The sequence below is a fragment of the Hemitrygon akajei genome, chromosome 9 (genome assembly GCF_048418815.1).
Source record: "Hemitrygon akajei chromosome 9, sHemAka1.3, whole genome shotgun sequence".
NCBI lineage: Eukaryota > Metazoa > Chordata > Chondrichthyes > Myliobatiformes > Dasyatidae > Hemitrygon > Hemitrygon akajei.
The window spans coordinates 48,532,171-48,548,785 of NC_133132.1; the positions used below are offsets into that span (position 1 = coordinate 48,532,171).

The window sequence follows — 16,615 nt, forward strand, 5'->3', positions numbered from 1 at the left end:
ACGGTTGCAGTGGTGCAGTTCCACTATCTGGACCTCGGACGTCTGGGTTCAGCGGAACGAGTAGGCGTCCTCCCTGGTTGAAGTGGATTGCCGTGACTTCTTATGTTTCTTATCATGCCCTGCATTCTGCATGTGGTGTTGCAGAACGGCCTTCCTGGCCACTGGATCTGACCGGAGTTCACCCAGCCTGCCAGAGCTGACATTACCCGCTTGGGCAGGCATGTCTCTGTCTCACCGGCCTACAGCCTCGAAGCGGTGTGGCCGCTGTCACAGGCAAACCGCTACTTGGAGGCACAGATGAGAGCTGAATGTCCGGTGGGGACCACGGTGATTGTCAATACCTTCAAGTTCTTCACCGTTCCTAACTTGTTGAAGTAGTGACATTGTTTCACTTTCGCTCCCAGCTCTTTCTGGCATCTCCAAGCCTGAATGCTTGAAACCACAGTGAGCAAAACAGTTCGGGTAGTCTTAATGCTTATTTCTCGCCAACCATCAGTAGCAAAATCACTGTTTTTTTGAACATAAACAGACGCAACTGATGGTATTTAAAAAAACTTCTGCTCAAAGCATGGTGCAGTGTAGTGCACACGACCGATGCTAGCGAGAAACTGTTCGGCAACAGTCTCCCGTCCCAATTAAGTGGAATAGCATCCCAAATAAATGAAGTGAATCCTGCTCTTTTCTCCAGTGGTTTTGGTTCTTTAAGAGTCGTCCCAAATAAATGGCTGCGCTGATTAACCGATGGGCCAATTAGTCAGTATACTCTGAATTTAGCCTCAGCAACATCTTATACAACTTCAACATCCCAACTCAGTACTGTGATTTATGAAAACCAACACGCCAAAACTCTCTTTACCACCCTATCTACTAATGACGACACTTTCAAAGAATTATGGATCTGTATACCCCAGGTCCCTTTACTCCACTGCAATCCTCGGTGCCCTACCATTCACAGTGCAGTCCTACCCTGGTCTGTTGTCCCAAAGAGCAATACCCTACAATAAGTTCCGCCTACCATTTTTCAGCCCATTTTCCCAGCTGGTCCAGATCCCACTGCAGGTTTTGATAGTTTTCCTCACTGTCCACTACAGCGCTAACCTTGGTTTACTATAATTTATGAGATTATCATTCCAATCATTGATATAGATCCCAAATGGGCCCAGCACTGATTTTTGTGGCACGCCACTGGTCACATATTCCAGTCAGAGAGGCAACCATCTCCTACCACTCTCTGGCTTCTCCCACGAAGCCAATGTCAAATCCAGTTTAAGGTTCAAAGGTTCATTTATTATCAAAGTATAGGAGTCTGAAATTCTTCTTCTCCAGGTAGCCATGAAACCAAGAAAGAGAAAGAAAGAATCATCAACCCCCCCCCCCCCCAAATCCTCCATCCCCGCACAAAATAAACAGAACAGGCACATCAATCCTCAAATCATTCCTCCCGCACAAAAAAACAAAACGAACAGGACAGGCATGTCGACCCCCAAATCCCTCCTCCCACACCAAAAAACAAACAGGACAGGTCCATCAGCCCCCAAATCCCCCTCCCACACCAAAAAAACAAACAGGACAGGTCCATCAGCCCCCAAATCCCCCTCCCCGCACAAAAAAACAACCAGAACAGGCCCATCAGCCCCCAAATCCCCCTCCCCGTACAAAAAAACAAACAGGACAGGCCCATCAGCCCCCAAATCCCCCTCCCCGCACATAAAAACAAACAGGACAGGCCCATCAGCCCCCAAATCCCCCTCCTTGCACAAATAAAACAGAACAGGCACATCAATCCTCAAATCATTCCTCCCGCACAAAAAAAACAAAACAAACAGAACAGGCCCATCAGCCCCCAAATCCCCCTCCTTGCACAAAAAAACGAGGAAGATTGGGTGAAAGAAACTGAATATAAAAAACTATAAGACTTAAAAAAAAGTCAGTCGAAGTCCATATCCAAGATGCGGAAAACCTGGGTACCAGTCTCCGAGCACAGTGGCAGTCTCTCCCCTCTCTGGTAGACGGGCGATCAAAAGACAGCAGATGGCGCTCACCTTCTGCATTCACCTCAATGTTTCAATCTTCCTCGGCGAACAGAAGGTTTAATCAACAAAATGGAGTCAAGCAACGGCCATGAGGTTCACGCACACTGCCTCTGCCTCCCGGAATCCTCTCGGAAACTGCAGTTAGCAGTTAGAACACCCAAACGATCTCCAAACAGCGAACAGTCCCAGAATCACATCCGTGATGAAATACAAACGCAAAAGACATAAAAGTGAAACGTGGTTCATGATCTATCCAGAAGACGTCGACTGGAGGAGCGTTGTACGCAGCCGCCATCTTGACCGGGCCTCACCCTGAATGACAAGTGACTGAAATTTCTTGACCAGCCTATGTGGGACTTTGTCATGTTTTCACCTGGACATGCTCTGTATCTCAGAATTAGCAACCTCTTGTGTCTCAGTATTAAACTGAGGTCCAGTCTCTTCCCTGAATGGAAAAGACAGGCACCATTGTGGAATTCTGATGGAGAGCTAAGGAGAGATTACTGTTGTCCTGCCGATACTCAACCATTGACATCTTGTCCTGAGTACACAGTTGTTGATGGGATCTTGCTGTGCACATATTACTTCCCCTCTTTCCTACAACACTTCGAACACATTTCAGTGGCTGACAGCTGCTTTGAGATGACGGTGGTGGTTGGCGAGGTGGTCTCCTAGATTATACCACCCATTATTAATTAATCAACCACAGCAAGTTGGAGCTCTGTAATAAATAAACTCACCATGTGTGGTAGTGAGAGAGTAGCAATGAAGCTCTCCAACTTAAAGAAAGCAGTACATTACGTGGAAGATACTAGAAATATGCCTTTGACCCAGTGACCAATAGTGCAGAGGCCTAATTAGTAAACATTTGGGTAAAATAAACCTTTATCAGACAAGGCCTAACTCCTCTTCCGCCCTGCACACACTGACTGGCTCCAGCGACCTTTGCTTTCGGACTTCAGCATCTTTTGGTTTCTACTTAAAACCAAATGAGTGGTGATTACTGTTTACCACAGACACACAAAGAAGCATTTAGTGCAGTTGGCTGAGTCCCTGTAAAATCACAGGCCAACAGAAGGAATTGCTGGAGTCTGAATGCGGCAACTGGTCTCAAGTTGGAGATACAGCAGGTCTATAATTGCTTTTCATATCTAATAGTGTGACTTCAGCATGCTTAAGCTGGGCTCCAGTGGGGATCTTGAGATCCAGAAAGTTGTGTTCTACACAAGACAACAATTTTAAAGCATGCTTACAGAAGGATTGAATACTGCACGGACACAAATAGACTGAATAACTCTGAACAGAAACTGACTGGGAAGTGTAGAGTCAGTGGCATTGTTTTCCCATTAGCTGAGTAATTTTGCTCGAACACTTCCTGATCCATAAGACCATAATATATAGAGAAAAAAATTAGGCCATTCGGCCCATTGAGCCTGCTCCGCCATTCAATCATGGCTGATATACTTTTCCTTCTTAACCCTATTATCCTGCCTACACCCCATAATCTCTGATACTATTACTAATCAAGAACATATCAGTCTCCACATTAAATATACCCAATGACAGCAATGAATTCCACTGCGTCACCACTCTCTGGCTAAAATACTCCTCCCCACCTCTATTCTAAAGTGATATCCTTCTATTCTGAGGCTGTGCCCTCTGGTCCTAGACAATTCCACTACTTCAAACATCCTCTCCACATGCACTCTATCTAGACCTTTCAATATTTGATAGGTTTCAATGATATCTTCCGTCATTCCTCAAAACTCCAGTGAGAACAGGCCCAAAGCCATCAAACACTCCTCAGATGTTAACTCTTTCATTCCTGGAATCATTCTTGTGAACCTCCTCCGGATCCTCTCCGATGCCAGCACATCTGTTCCCACATAGGGGGCCCAGACCTGCTCACAATACTCCAAGTGTGGTGTGACCAATGCTTTATAAGCCTAAGAATCACATCCTTGCTCTTATATTCCAGTCCAATCGAAACGAATGCTAACAATGCTTTCTTACAACCGACTCAATCTTCAACCTAACCTTTAGGGAATCCTGCACCAGGACTCCCAAGTTCCTTCGCATATAATCTCTGAATTCCCTCCCTGTTTAGTCCTTCTACCAAAATGCAGGACCATACACTTCACTATCTGTTCCAACTGCCACTTCTTTGCCAGTTCTCCCAACCTGTGCAAGTCCTTCTGTAGAGTCCCTGCTTCCTGAACACTAGCTGCCTCTTGACTTCGTGTCATCCAAAAACTTGATCGCAAAGCCATCAATTCCATCATCCACATCATTAACATATAATATGAAAAATAGTGGACCCGACACTGACACCTGTGGAACACAACCAGTTGCTAGCAGCCAACCAGAAAAGGCTCCCTTAATCTTTACTCCTTACCTTCTGCCAGTCAGCCAATCTTATACCCATGCGAATATCTTTCCTATAATACCATGGGTTCCCATCTTGTTTTGTAGCCTCAGGGGCTTCCAAAAATAAAAGTACAGGTTTATCCTGATTTTTATTTCTTCAACAGATTTGTCAGGTTAGATTTCCCCTTAGGAAACCATACTGACTAAGGACTATTTTATCATGTGCTTCCAAGTAAGGGATTCTAAAATCTTACGAACGATTGAAGTCAAGCTAACCAGCCTATAACTTCTTGTCTATTTATTTATTTATTGACAGAGAGTGCTGAACAGGGCCCTCCAGATCTTCGAGTCATGCTGCCCAGCAATCCCCCAATTTAATCCTAGCCTAATTATGGGACAATTTACAATGACCAACGAACCAGTACGACTTTGGATTGCGGAGGAAACCCATGCGGTCACGGGGAGAGCTTGCAAACTCCTTACAGGCAGGGTCCTTTGCCTGCCTTCGTTCTTGAAGTGTAGACTGTCATTTGCAATTTTCCAGCTCTCTGGAACCCATTCCACGATCCAGTGATTCTTGAAAGACCGCAACTAATACCTCCACAATCCTTTTTGCTACCTCTTTCAGAACCCTGGGGTGTAGTCCACCTGGTCCAGGTGACTTATCTACCTTCAGTCCTTCCAGCTTCCCAAGCACCTTCTCCTTAGTAATAGCAACTACGTTCATTTTTCTACCTGATTCTCCTGAGTTGCTGATGTCTGCTACAGAGAAGACTGATGCAAAGTACTCATTCAGATTGTCTACCGTTTCCTTGCTTCTCATTACTATTTCTCCAACATCGTTTTCCCGTGGACCATGTCCACTCTTGCCTCTTTCTAACTCTTTATATAATCTGCAAACAAAAAATCCATCTGGTATCCCTTTTTATATTATTGGCTAGTTTACTTTCATATTTTACTTTCTCTTTTTTTTCTTTTTTGGTTGCCTTCTGTTGGTTTTTAAAAGTTTCCCAATCCTCTAGCTTCCCACTAATTTTTGCTATACGGTATGTCCTCTCTTTTGCTTTTATGCTGTCTTTGACTTCCCTTGCCAGCCACTGTTGCCTCATCCTCCCGTTAGAATGTTCTTGAAGTGAAATGATACTGTCTCTTCTAAATTACTCCCAGAAACTCCAGCCACAGCTTCTCTTCCATCAACCCTGCTACTGTCCCATTCCAATCCGTTTTGGCCAGCTCCTCTCTCATGCCTCTGTGGCTGACTTTACTAAACTGTAATTCTGACATACCTAGTTCTAGCTTCTCCCTCTCAAACTGCAGGGTAAATTCTATCATATTTCGATCAGGGTTCCTGTCTTCTTCAGAGATGCCCTCTACACCAGGAGACATCCTGCTGCACCTCCTTTGCATCTTTTCTGAAGCTTACACACCCTTCCTACAATGAGGTGACCAGAGCTGAACACGTGTGGTCTAACCAGGGTTTTACAGAGCTGCAACATTTCCTCGTGGCTCTTGAATTCAGTCCCACTTAATAAGCCTTCTTAAAAACCCAATCAACTTGCATGGCAAACTTTGAGGGATCGATGGGTGTGGACTCAGGGTCTCTCTGTTTCTCCACACTGCCAGAATCCCGCCATTAACACTGTATTCTGCCTCCTGACTTTCCGAATGAGCTTGCCATGATGAACCTTATCAAGAACCTTTGAAAACCTATATACGCCGCATCCACCGCTCTACCTTTGTCAATGTGCTTTTTCACATCCTCAAAAAATTCAGCAAGGCTCACGAGGCATGACCTTCCCCTCACAGAGCCAGGCTGACTATCCCTTATCAGATTATACTTCGCCAAATACTCAGAAATCCTGTCTCTAAGAATCCTCTCAATAATTTGTTCATCATGAAGAAAGACTCACTGGTCTATCATTCCCAGGGTCATCCCTAATCCATTCCTTGAACAACGGAATAACATTTGCCACCTTCTAATCATCTGGTGTTATCCCTCTGACCAGAGAGAATGTAAAGATCATCGCCAAAGGCGTGGCAATCTCTTATCTTGCTTCCCGTAGAAACCTGGGATGTATCCCATCCAGCCCTGGAGACTTATCTATCCTAATGGTTTTCAGTTCTAGCACATCCTCTTTCTTAGTATTGACACATTTAAGCCTGTTTTATGCTGCTCTCACAAACATCAAGGTCCCTCTCACTGGTGAATACAAACAAAAGTATTCATGAAGGACCTCCCTTACCTTGTCTGACTCCAAGCTCATGATTCATCTACTATCCCTGATCAGCCCTACCCTCATTCTGGCTATCCTCCTCTTCTTCACATACGTGTAGAAAGCCTTGCGGTTTTTCTTAATCCTACTTGCCAAAGCCTTCTCTTGCCCCCCTTCTAGCTCTCTTAATTCCATTCTTCAGCTCTTTTCTGGCTGTCTTGTAACTGTCTAGAGTCTTTGCTTCCTAAACCTTTAAGTATGCTTCCTTCTTCCTCTTGACTTGATGCTCCCCATCTCTTATCAACCATAGTTCCTTCACCTTACCATCCTTTCCCTGCCTCAGTGGGACAAACTTATCCAGAGCCCCTAGGAAGTGCTCCCAAAGCAACCTCCATATTTCATTTGTATATTTCCCCGAGTACATCTGTTCCCAATTAATGCTCCCCAGTTCCTGCCTAATAGAATTATAATTCCCTCTAACTCAGTTAAGTATTTTCCCATACTATCTACTCCTACCCCTGTGCCAGGCTACAGTAAAGGTCAGAGAGTTGTGGTCACCATCTCCAAAATGTTCTCCCACTAAGAGGTCTGATACCCGACCTCTCACCAAATCTGACATGGCTTCTCGTCTAGTCGGTCTGTCTGCTACCGAGTCAGGAATCCTTCCCGGACACAGCGAACAACTTCCACCCGATTCAATCCTTTTGCATTAAGGAGGAGCCGATCCGTATTAGGGAAGTTGAAGTGACCCACGGCAACAACCCTGTTATTTTTGCACCTTTCCAGAATGTGTCTCCCAATCTGCACCACAGTGTCTCTGTTACTATTTGGGAGGCGGTGGGGGGGGGGGGGGGGGGGAGATGTTGTCTATAGAATACTCCTAACACAGTGACTGCTCACTTCCTGTTTTTGTCTTCCACCCACACTCAGTGGATAATCCCACCACAATGTCCTCCCTTTCTACAGCTGTGATACTATCCCTGATTATCAATGCTCTCCCCCACCTTTTTCACCTCCCCGTCCCTTTTGAACCATCTAAACCCCAGAACACCCAAAAGCCTTTGTGACAGCCAAGTCTCTGTAATGACCACAACATCATGTACTGACCCCATCATCTAAGTTCATCACCCTTGTTCCTGATACTTCTTACATTAAAATAGACACACTTCAGTTCATCGCGCTGACTGTAAACTTGCTCTATCAAATGCCTATCCTTCCTCACAGTCTCTCTACCTGTAGACCAACTGTCCCATCCTCTGACATATCACTCTAGTTCCATCCCCCTTGCCAAACTAATTTAAACACTCCCAGCAGCTCCGGCAAACTGCCTGCAAGGATATTGGTGCCCCTCAAGTTCAAGTGCAATCTGTGATGTTCTTGTACAGGTTATACCTTCCCCAGAAAAGATTTTATTGTTCCAAAAATCTGAAACTCTGCCTCCTGCACCAATTCCTCAGCTATGCATTCATTTGGCATATCATCCTATTCGTAATCTCCCTGGCACATGGCACAGGTGTCAGTCCAGGGATTACTATCCTTGTAGTCCTGCTTTTCAGCTTCCTACCCAGCTCCCTATATTCTCTCTTCAAGATCTTCTCCCTTTTCCTACCTATGTCATTGACACCAATATGTACCTTGACTTCTGGCTGCCCACCCTCTGTGTACGACGTGGACCTGATCCAAGAAGTCTCTCACCCTGGCACCTGGTACAACATACCATCTGAGTGTCTCTTTCACATCCACGATATCTCCTGCCTGCTCCTCTAACTATTGAGTTCCCTGTCACCGCCACACTCCGCTTCTCCCCCACTTCCCTTCTGAGCCACAGAGCCAGAGCTCTCCTGGGCAGGACATCCCGCTAACAATTGCCAAAGCATTTCAGTGTTATAGAGGGGAATGGCCACAGGGGTACTCTGCACTGTCTGCCTACTCCCTTGCCCTCTCATGAAAGTCCCCCAGCTATCTGCCTCCTGCAACTCAGGGGTGACTACCTTGACGCTGACCACTTCCTCATTCCCTTGTACGAGCTGAAGGCTGTCCGCCCGTAGCTCCAGTCTGCAGCCGGATGCACGTCACACAGATGTAGCTATCAGGGAGACTGGGGATCTCTCAGAATTCCCAACTGCCAATGATAAAGCCATCCTTAATTGTTCTTGAGAAGGGTGTGTGAAGTGAACCGCTCAGTTCTCCCAGTGAAGGATAAAGGCAATTCCGCAGCTTGATCTGATGGGGAATTCCAGCATTTGGACACACTGGTGAAGAAGTGGCTCTCGAGTTCCACTTCTGGACAAGATGTGGCCTGGAGGGGAGCCTACAGGTGGTGACGTCTCCATGCTTTCATGCATCTGAAAGGATAGAGGTGATGGGTTTAAAAGGTGCTATCAGAGAAGCCTGGGTGATTATCTGCAGTACATTAAAGTTCAGTAGGTGACACAGCACTGTGTGCTTTTGGTGGGAATAAATATTTAAAGGTGATGGATGTGATAGCAATCAGCAAGGCTGCTTTGCCCCGGACTCCTGCACTACCTCAGAATAGAGGGGTGTCCTAGAAAGGAGATGAGGAGGAATTTATTTAGCTAGAGAGTGGTGAATCTGTGGAATTCTTTGTGACAAGAGAGTGAGGAGGCCAAGTCTTTATGTATATTTAAGGCAGAGGTTGATAGATTCTTGATTGGTCGGGGTACGAAGGGATACGAGAAGAAGGCAGGAGATTGGGGCTGAGAGGAGAATTGGTTGAGCCACAATAAAATGGCGGAGCAGACTCGATGGATCAGATGGCCTAATTCTGCTCCTATAACTTACGGTCTTACGGATGGCGTTCAGCTTCTTAAGAGTTATTGGAACCACACAATGAGGGGTGACATCATTGAAACCTATCAAATGTTGAAAGGCCTCAATAGAGTGGATGTGGAGAGGATGTTTCCTATGGTGGGGGAGCCCAAGACCAGAGGTCACAACCTCAGAATAGAGGGGCTTTCTTTTAGAATGGAGATGAGGAGCAATTTCTTTAGCCAGAGGGTGGGGAATCTGTGGAATTCATTGCCACAGGCAGCAGTGGAGGCGAAGTCATTGGGCATATTTAAGGTGGAGGTTGACAGATCTTCGATTGGCCAGGGGCACGAAGGAAACGGGGAGACGGTAGGAGATTGGGGCTGAGAGGGAAAATGGATCAGCCATGATGAAATGGTGGAGCAGGCCCGATGGGCCGAATGGCCCAGTTCTGCTTATGTATCTTGTGGTCACTCATCCAAGTATTCCATTAGTCTCCTGACCTATTCCTTATAAATAGCGAACAAGCTTTGGGGTGTTGGGAGGTGAGTCACTTGCCATGAGGTACCCAGCCTCTGATCTGTGTTTACATGGCTGGTCCATCTGAGCTTTTGGCTACTGGTGAGCTCTAGGTTCCAGCAGTGATTACAGGCTGTTGAATGGAGGCACAATGTATGCTGTAGACCTTCATTTGGGTGTTAGAATTGGGGGCACTGGGCGCTTGAGTTCTGCAGGTCAGGACCTGAAGGAATTCCTGGCGGAATGACTTGCTGATGACGCAGTAGAGGAGGAAGTTGATGGCAAAGTTCAGCCACTGCATCATGTTGCCGATGTCCGCAAAGAAGTTGATCATCTGGTTGTAGTCGTCGCGGTTGTGGTCCGGCCGGTTGTAGGCTGTCCTCAGGATGCAGTAGGTGACAAAGCGAGGGAGTGTCAGGAGGACGAAGGTGAAGGAAATAGTAAAGAGGATTAGAATAGATTTTTTCACCAGGCCCCGCACGGTAACGCCATTTATCGACCTCAGCTGCTCCTGAGTGAACATCCTGGAGGCTGTGTAGAGCTGATGCCCAATGAGGATATTGAAGAGGATGAGGAGGATGTAGGGGATACCCCCTGAGACCAGTGTGTAAAACCATACCACGGCAGTGGAAAAGAAACTATCACTGTAAGTACATTTGCGCGCCTTCTCAGTCTGGTTGGGCACGGTGGAGTTCAGTAACTCTGAGTTGTAGATCCAGTAGGCTGGAGCAGCGATCAGGTGAGAGGCCACAGCAACGCTTATTATGACTCTGATGGTCACTTTAGTCTGGGAGTCGGGCTGTCTGACCCGAGTACTCCTCAGCACCAGGTAACGCTCAATGGTGAAGGTGATCACAATCCAGGTGGAGGTGAAGATAGAGCCATACTCCAGCACCGTCAGCAGCTCACACCACGGGGAGATCACCCAGAAGGGACTGGGGTCCAGCCACACCAGGCTCAGGTCAATCAGTGCCCCCCAGAACAAGCACAGCGAGTCTGCAACGGCCAGCGAGATCAGATAGAGCCTGGCCACCATGGACATCCCACATCTTCTACTGTAGAGGGTGTAGATGGTGAGGAAGTTCGCTGCAGGGAGAGAGAGAGAGAGAATACACACCATGAAGATAGCAGTAACACAGGTTCAACAAAGGAAAATGCATATTTTAAAATAAAACTGTAAGAAGATTTTGAGGAAAAACATGATTGATATCCTAAATTACACAGAGTTTGCAGGCCATTCAATACTTGCGCTCAGTATGATCCAACTCACTGAACCCCAACGGGAAACCCACTAATCCCATTCTCCTTTTGTACTTATCTTGGATTCCACCAGTGCTTTCCCCTACGGCCATGGAGCCGGAGTATGTTCCATATTCCCTCTGTGGTCCCAGACTACGACCACACAGATAAAGGTCATTTGGCCCACCATCCAAGCCCCATTAACCTGATCCCGTTTAATTCTCTCCACCTTCCCATCATCTCCCCCACTCTCTGCGACTTACCTACACACCAGGGGCAACTTGCAGTGGACAATTAATTTCTCCAAAGTTCCTTACTTCATACATTTTGTTCATGCCAGTATATTGGCTTCAGCATTCCCATTTCTGTCATGCTCATCAGGGCTTTTGATTACATCTTCGTATTTGTACTCAGTCTAATGTACAGTTTTGGTCACCGAATTATAGGAAAGATGTCAACAAAATAGAGAGAGTACAGAGGAGATTTACTAGAATGTTACCTGGGTTTCAGCACCTAAGTTACAGAGAAAGGTTGAACAAGTTAGGTCTTTATTCTTTGGAGTGTAGAAGGTTGAGGGGGGACTTGATAGAGGCATTTAAAATTATGAGGGGGATAGATAGAGTTGACGTGGATATGTTTTTTCCATTGAGAGTATGGGAGATTCAAACAAGAGGACATGAGTTGAGAGTTAGGGGGCAAAAGTTTAAGCATAACACGAGGGGGAATTTCTTTACTCAGAGAGTGGTAGCTGTGTGGAACGAGCTTCCAGTAGAAGTGGTAGAGGCAGGTTCGATCTTTTTATTTAAAGTAAAATTGGATAGGTATATGGACAGGAAAGGAATGGAGGGTAATGGGCTGAGAGCAGGTCGGTGGGACTAGGTGAGAGAAAGTGTACGGCACGGACTAGAAGGGCCGAGATGGCCTGTTTCCGTGCGGTAATTGTTACATGGTTATATAACGCAGGTTTCTAATCCAATCTAGGGCTTCTGTGTCTATAATCAAATCTGCAATTCAGCTTTAAAGAATATATTTCCAGTAGCTGCATTGACAATAATTAAACATTCTAATCAGGTTCCAGATTAACCAAGACAGTCAGCAGAGTTTCATTTGAAGTGGCTGATAAAAAACTTAATGAGATCACCCTCACCACTTCTGGGCAATGCCCCCTCGCTTGGGTTGCATGGGCCCTTGCTTGCTGGGAAGTATGCAAGAGTACATATGCATTCAAACATGCGCAAATAAGTAAAACACACTCATGTACAGCAAAACACGTACACCCGCAAGCACACACGTGCACAGATATATATACGTATGTCTATACAAGAACTTGTGCGTGCAGAGTCACCACTCTAAAGGACGTGTTCACCCTCTGGGACAATTACCCTGATTTTCACACTCGGGTTTGTTTAAATGCGAGCGCACGTACACAAGTGCATAAAGGAAGAAGAGCATAGCTCTGTTTTGTGTAACTGCAGTAAACTGGCTACACTTCAGAAGTGGGGAAGGAAGGAGTGCTACCAGGATATGTGAAGGAAGAGGGATTTCCCCCACTTTGGCAGAACTTCCATTATTTAAAAAAATAATAAATATATACACGTACCTTTAATAAAATGTTTCATAATTCTGTTGGTTTGGAAACATTTGGAACACCCAGTTTGATCGGTTAATCTTACGAAATTCACTTTATGAATGCCATGTTCTCACTGTTGGACTGCAAACAGTGGATTTGCTAAATTGCAAAATTCACCTAATCCATAGGCTGGACGGAACAGGAGACTGTTAATGGAGTTTGTTAATCTTGATAAATTACTTATGTCACAGTTTTATCAACAAATTAGATGCCAAATTATATTTTTATAAAATGATGTAACACCTGCAGAATAGATTCCTATTCTTATACCCAGAGCAGTGAACATGAGTGAGGTCACTGTCAAGCGATCCAGATCACTGGAAGAGTCTAATGATGGGTTAAAAGATGCTTGTTTAATTCTTCTGGCAATACTTCTCACTAAGGCTGGGAACGAAGACGTCCTGGCTCTGAGAATGGACAATTCATCACATTTGGAATGTTGTCTTTGTTCAGGAAACATCTCACTGCACTTGCTTCACGCCAAGGCGCTAAACACCAAACACGGTAACTGAACTTCTGAATTCGCATTGCTGGATTTGTGACTTATGAACTGTTGCCCTGTTTATTCAGTGAGGTTTTAATCCACTCTTTCTGTTCATTTGAAGAGTTAAAGCAGCTTAGTCGATGGGTTGCTAGTTTCATTTTCAGTCAGTTTACAGTGCAGAACAAATTACAGCGTTGTCTACTGCAGTGGATTCCAGTTAACTGGAACACATTGGCACCGGTACATTTTGGCCCAATTATGCCACAACCCTAATTAGTTGAAATTTCATGGAAATAGTTAAAAAGGTATAAAAAAAAGACTAGCTACCATTTAACTGAGTAAAAAAATTATGGAAGGCTTATTGAGAAAGTAAAGAGGCATGGGATCCAAGGGGACATAGCTTTGTGGCTTGCCCACAGAAGGCGAAGAGTGGTTGTAAACGGGTCATATTCTGCATGGAGGTCGGTCACCAGTGGTGTGCCTCGGGAATCTGTTCTGGGACCTTTACTCTTCATGATTATTATTAATGACCTGGATGAGGAAGTGGAGGGATGGGTTAGTAAGTTTGCTGATGACACAAAAGTTGGAGGTGTTGTGGATAGTGTGGAGGGCTGTCAGTGGTTACAGCGGGACATTGATAGGATGCAAAACTGGGCTGAGAAGTGGTAGATGGAATTCAACCAAGATAAGTGTGAAGTGGTTCATTTCGGTGGGTCAAATATGTTGGCAGAATTAATGGTAAGGCTCTTGGCAGTGTGGAGGATCAGCGGGGTCCGAGTCCATAGGGCACTCAAAGCTGCTACACAGGTTGACTCTGTGGTTAAGAAGGCTTAAGGTGTATTGGCCTTCATCAATTGAGGAATTGAATTTAGGAGCTGAGAGGTAATGTTGCAGCTATATAGGACCTGATCAGACCCCACTTGGATTACTGTGCTCAGTTCTGGTCGCCTCACTACAGGAAGGATGTGGAAGCCATAGAAAGGGTGTAAATGAGAATTACAAGGATGTTCAAACAACAACACACACAAAATGCTGGTGAAACACAGCAGGCCAGGCAGCATCTATAAGGAGAAGCACTGTCGACGTTTCGGGCCGAGACCCTTCGTCAGGACTAACCAAAAGGAAAGATAGTAAGAGATTTGAAAGTAGTCGGGGGAGGGGCAAATGCGAAATGATAGGAGAAGACTGGAGGGGGTGGGATGAAGCTAAGAGCTGGAAAGGTGATTGGCGAAAGTGATACATAGCTGGAGAAGGGAAAGGATCATGGGACGGGAGGCCTAAGGAGAAAGAAAGGGGGGGGGGGAAGCACCAGAGGGAGATGGAGAACAGGCAAACAACTAAATATGTCAGGGATGGGGTAAGAAGGGGAGGAGGGGCATTAACGGAAGTTAGAGAAGTCAATGTTCACGCCATCAGGTTGGAGGCTACCCAGCCGGTATATAAGGTGTTGTTCCTCCAACCTGAGTTTGGATTCATTTTGACAATAGAGGAGGACATGGATAGACATATCAGAATGGGAATGGGACGTGGAATTAAAATGTGTTGCCACTGGGAGATCCTGCTTTCTCTGGCGGACCGAGCGTAGGTGTTCAGCGAAACGGTCTCCCAGTCTGCGTTGGGTCTCACCAATATATAAAAGGCCACACTGGGAGCACCGGACGCAGTATACCACACCAGCAGACTCACAGGTGAAGTGTCGCCTCACCTGGAAGGACTGTCTGGGGCCCTGAATGGTGGGGAGGGAGGAAGTGTAAGGGCAGGTGTAGCACTTGTTCCGCTTACAAGGATAAGTGCCAGGAGGGAGATCGGTGGGAAGGGATGGGGGGGACGAGCGGACAAGGGAGTCGCGTAGGGAGCGATCCCTGCGAAAAGCAGAAAGAGAGGGGGGAGGGAAAAATGCGTTTGCTAGTGGGATCCCGTTGAAGGTGGCGTAAGTTACGGAGAATTATACATTGGACCTGGACTTCTCTAACTTCCGTTAATGCCCCTCCTCCCCTTCTTACCCCATCCCTGACATATTTAGTTGTTTGCCTGTTCTCCATCTCCCTCTGGTGCTTCCCCCCCCTTTCTTTCTCCTGAGACCTCCCGTCCCATGATCCTTTCCCTTCTCCAGCTCTGTATCACTTTCACCAATCACCTTTCCAGCTCTTAGCTTCATCCCACCCCCTCCGGTCTTCTCCTATCATTTCGCATTTCCCCCTCCCCCCACTACTTTCAAATCTCTTACTATCTTTCCTTTCGGTTAGTCCTGACGAAGGTTCTCAGTCCGAAACGCCGACATCGCTTCTCCCTATAGATGCTGCCTGGCCTGCTGTGTTCCACCAGCATTTTGTGTGTGTTGTTTGAATTTCCAGCATCTGCAGATTTCCTCATGATTACAAGGATGTTGCCTGGACTGGGGAGCATGCCTTATGAGAATCGGTTAAGTGAACTCGGCCTTTTCTCCTTGGAGTGATGGAAGATGAGAGGTGACCTGATAGAGGTGTATAAGATGATGAGAGGCATTGATCATGTGGATAGTCAGAGGCTTTTTCCCAGGGCTGAGATGATTGCCACAAGAGGACACAGGTTTAAGGTGCTGGGGAGTAGGTACAGAGGAGATGTCAGGGGTAAGTTTTTTACTCAGAGAGTGGTGAGTGCGTGGAATGGGCTGCCAGCGATGGTGGTGGAGGCAGATACGATAGGGTCTTTTAGAAGGCTTTTAGATAGGTACATGGATCTTAGAAAAATAGAGGGCTATAGGTAAGCCTAGTAATTTCTAAGATTGGGACATGTTCAGCACAACTTTGTGGGCCGAAGGGCCTGTATTGTGCTGTAGGTTTTCCATGTTTCTATGTATTTAAGTAAAAGAACAAATTAGAACACTACCAGTACTACTATAGTACTATAAAACTGTGTATTAGTTCCCTATAGTTATCAATGGAGGAGTTATGCCACTGTGTTCTTCTGATAGACTGTAAATGAACAAAATCTGCACAGACATATAGTTAATGGACTACCGTCATACAATTTTCAACAATTGCTTCCTCCAAATCCTCATTTTCATTGCAACATTCAAAATGATTGTTGATACATTCAAATTCTTCATAACCCTAATTTACTGAAGTAGTGAAATCATTTCATTTTCACTCCAGGCTGTTTCTGGCATCTCCAAGCCTAAATGCTTGAAATCACAGTGAGCAAAACAGTTCTGAATTGTCTTACTGTTTATTACTTGCAAACTATCAGTGACAAAAATCATTCCTTTTTAAACACAAACACATACAACTGATGCTACTTATAAACTGTTTGCTTTAAGCACAGCGTAGAGTCTAAAGTCCATGCAAGTGCACATGTCTGATGCTAGTTGGAAGCTGTTCAG

General features: G+C 45.7%; 1 protein-coding gene across 2 annotated transcripts in view; it reads right to left on the minus strand.

Moving 5' to 3' along the window:
• Positions 1-7,455: 7,455 nt before the first annotated feature.
• The window catches only part of LOC140733092 (probable G-protein coupled receptor 139), a 44,346-nt gene continuing 35,186 nt past the window's right edge, over positions 7,456-16,615 (minus strand). For both annotated transcript variants that reach the window (XM_073055927.1, XM_073055928.1), the window contains exon 3: positions 7,456-10,987. In XM_073055927.1, the coding sequence (XP_072912028.1) occupies positions 10,011-10,987 (977 nt within the window). In that variant the 3' untranslated portion in view covers positions 7,456-10,010. The remainder of the gene's footprint in view (positions 10,988-16,615) is intronic.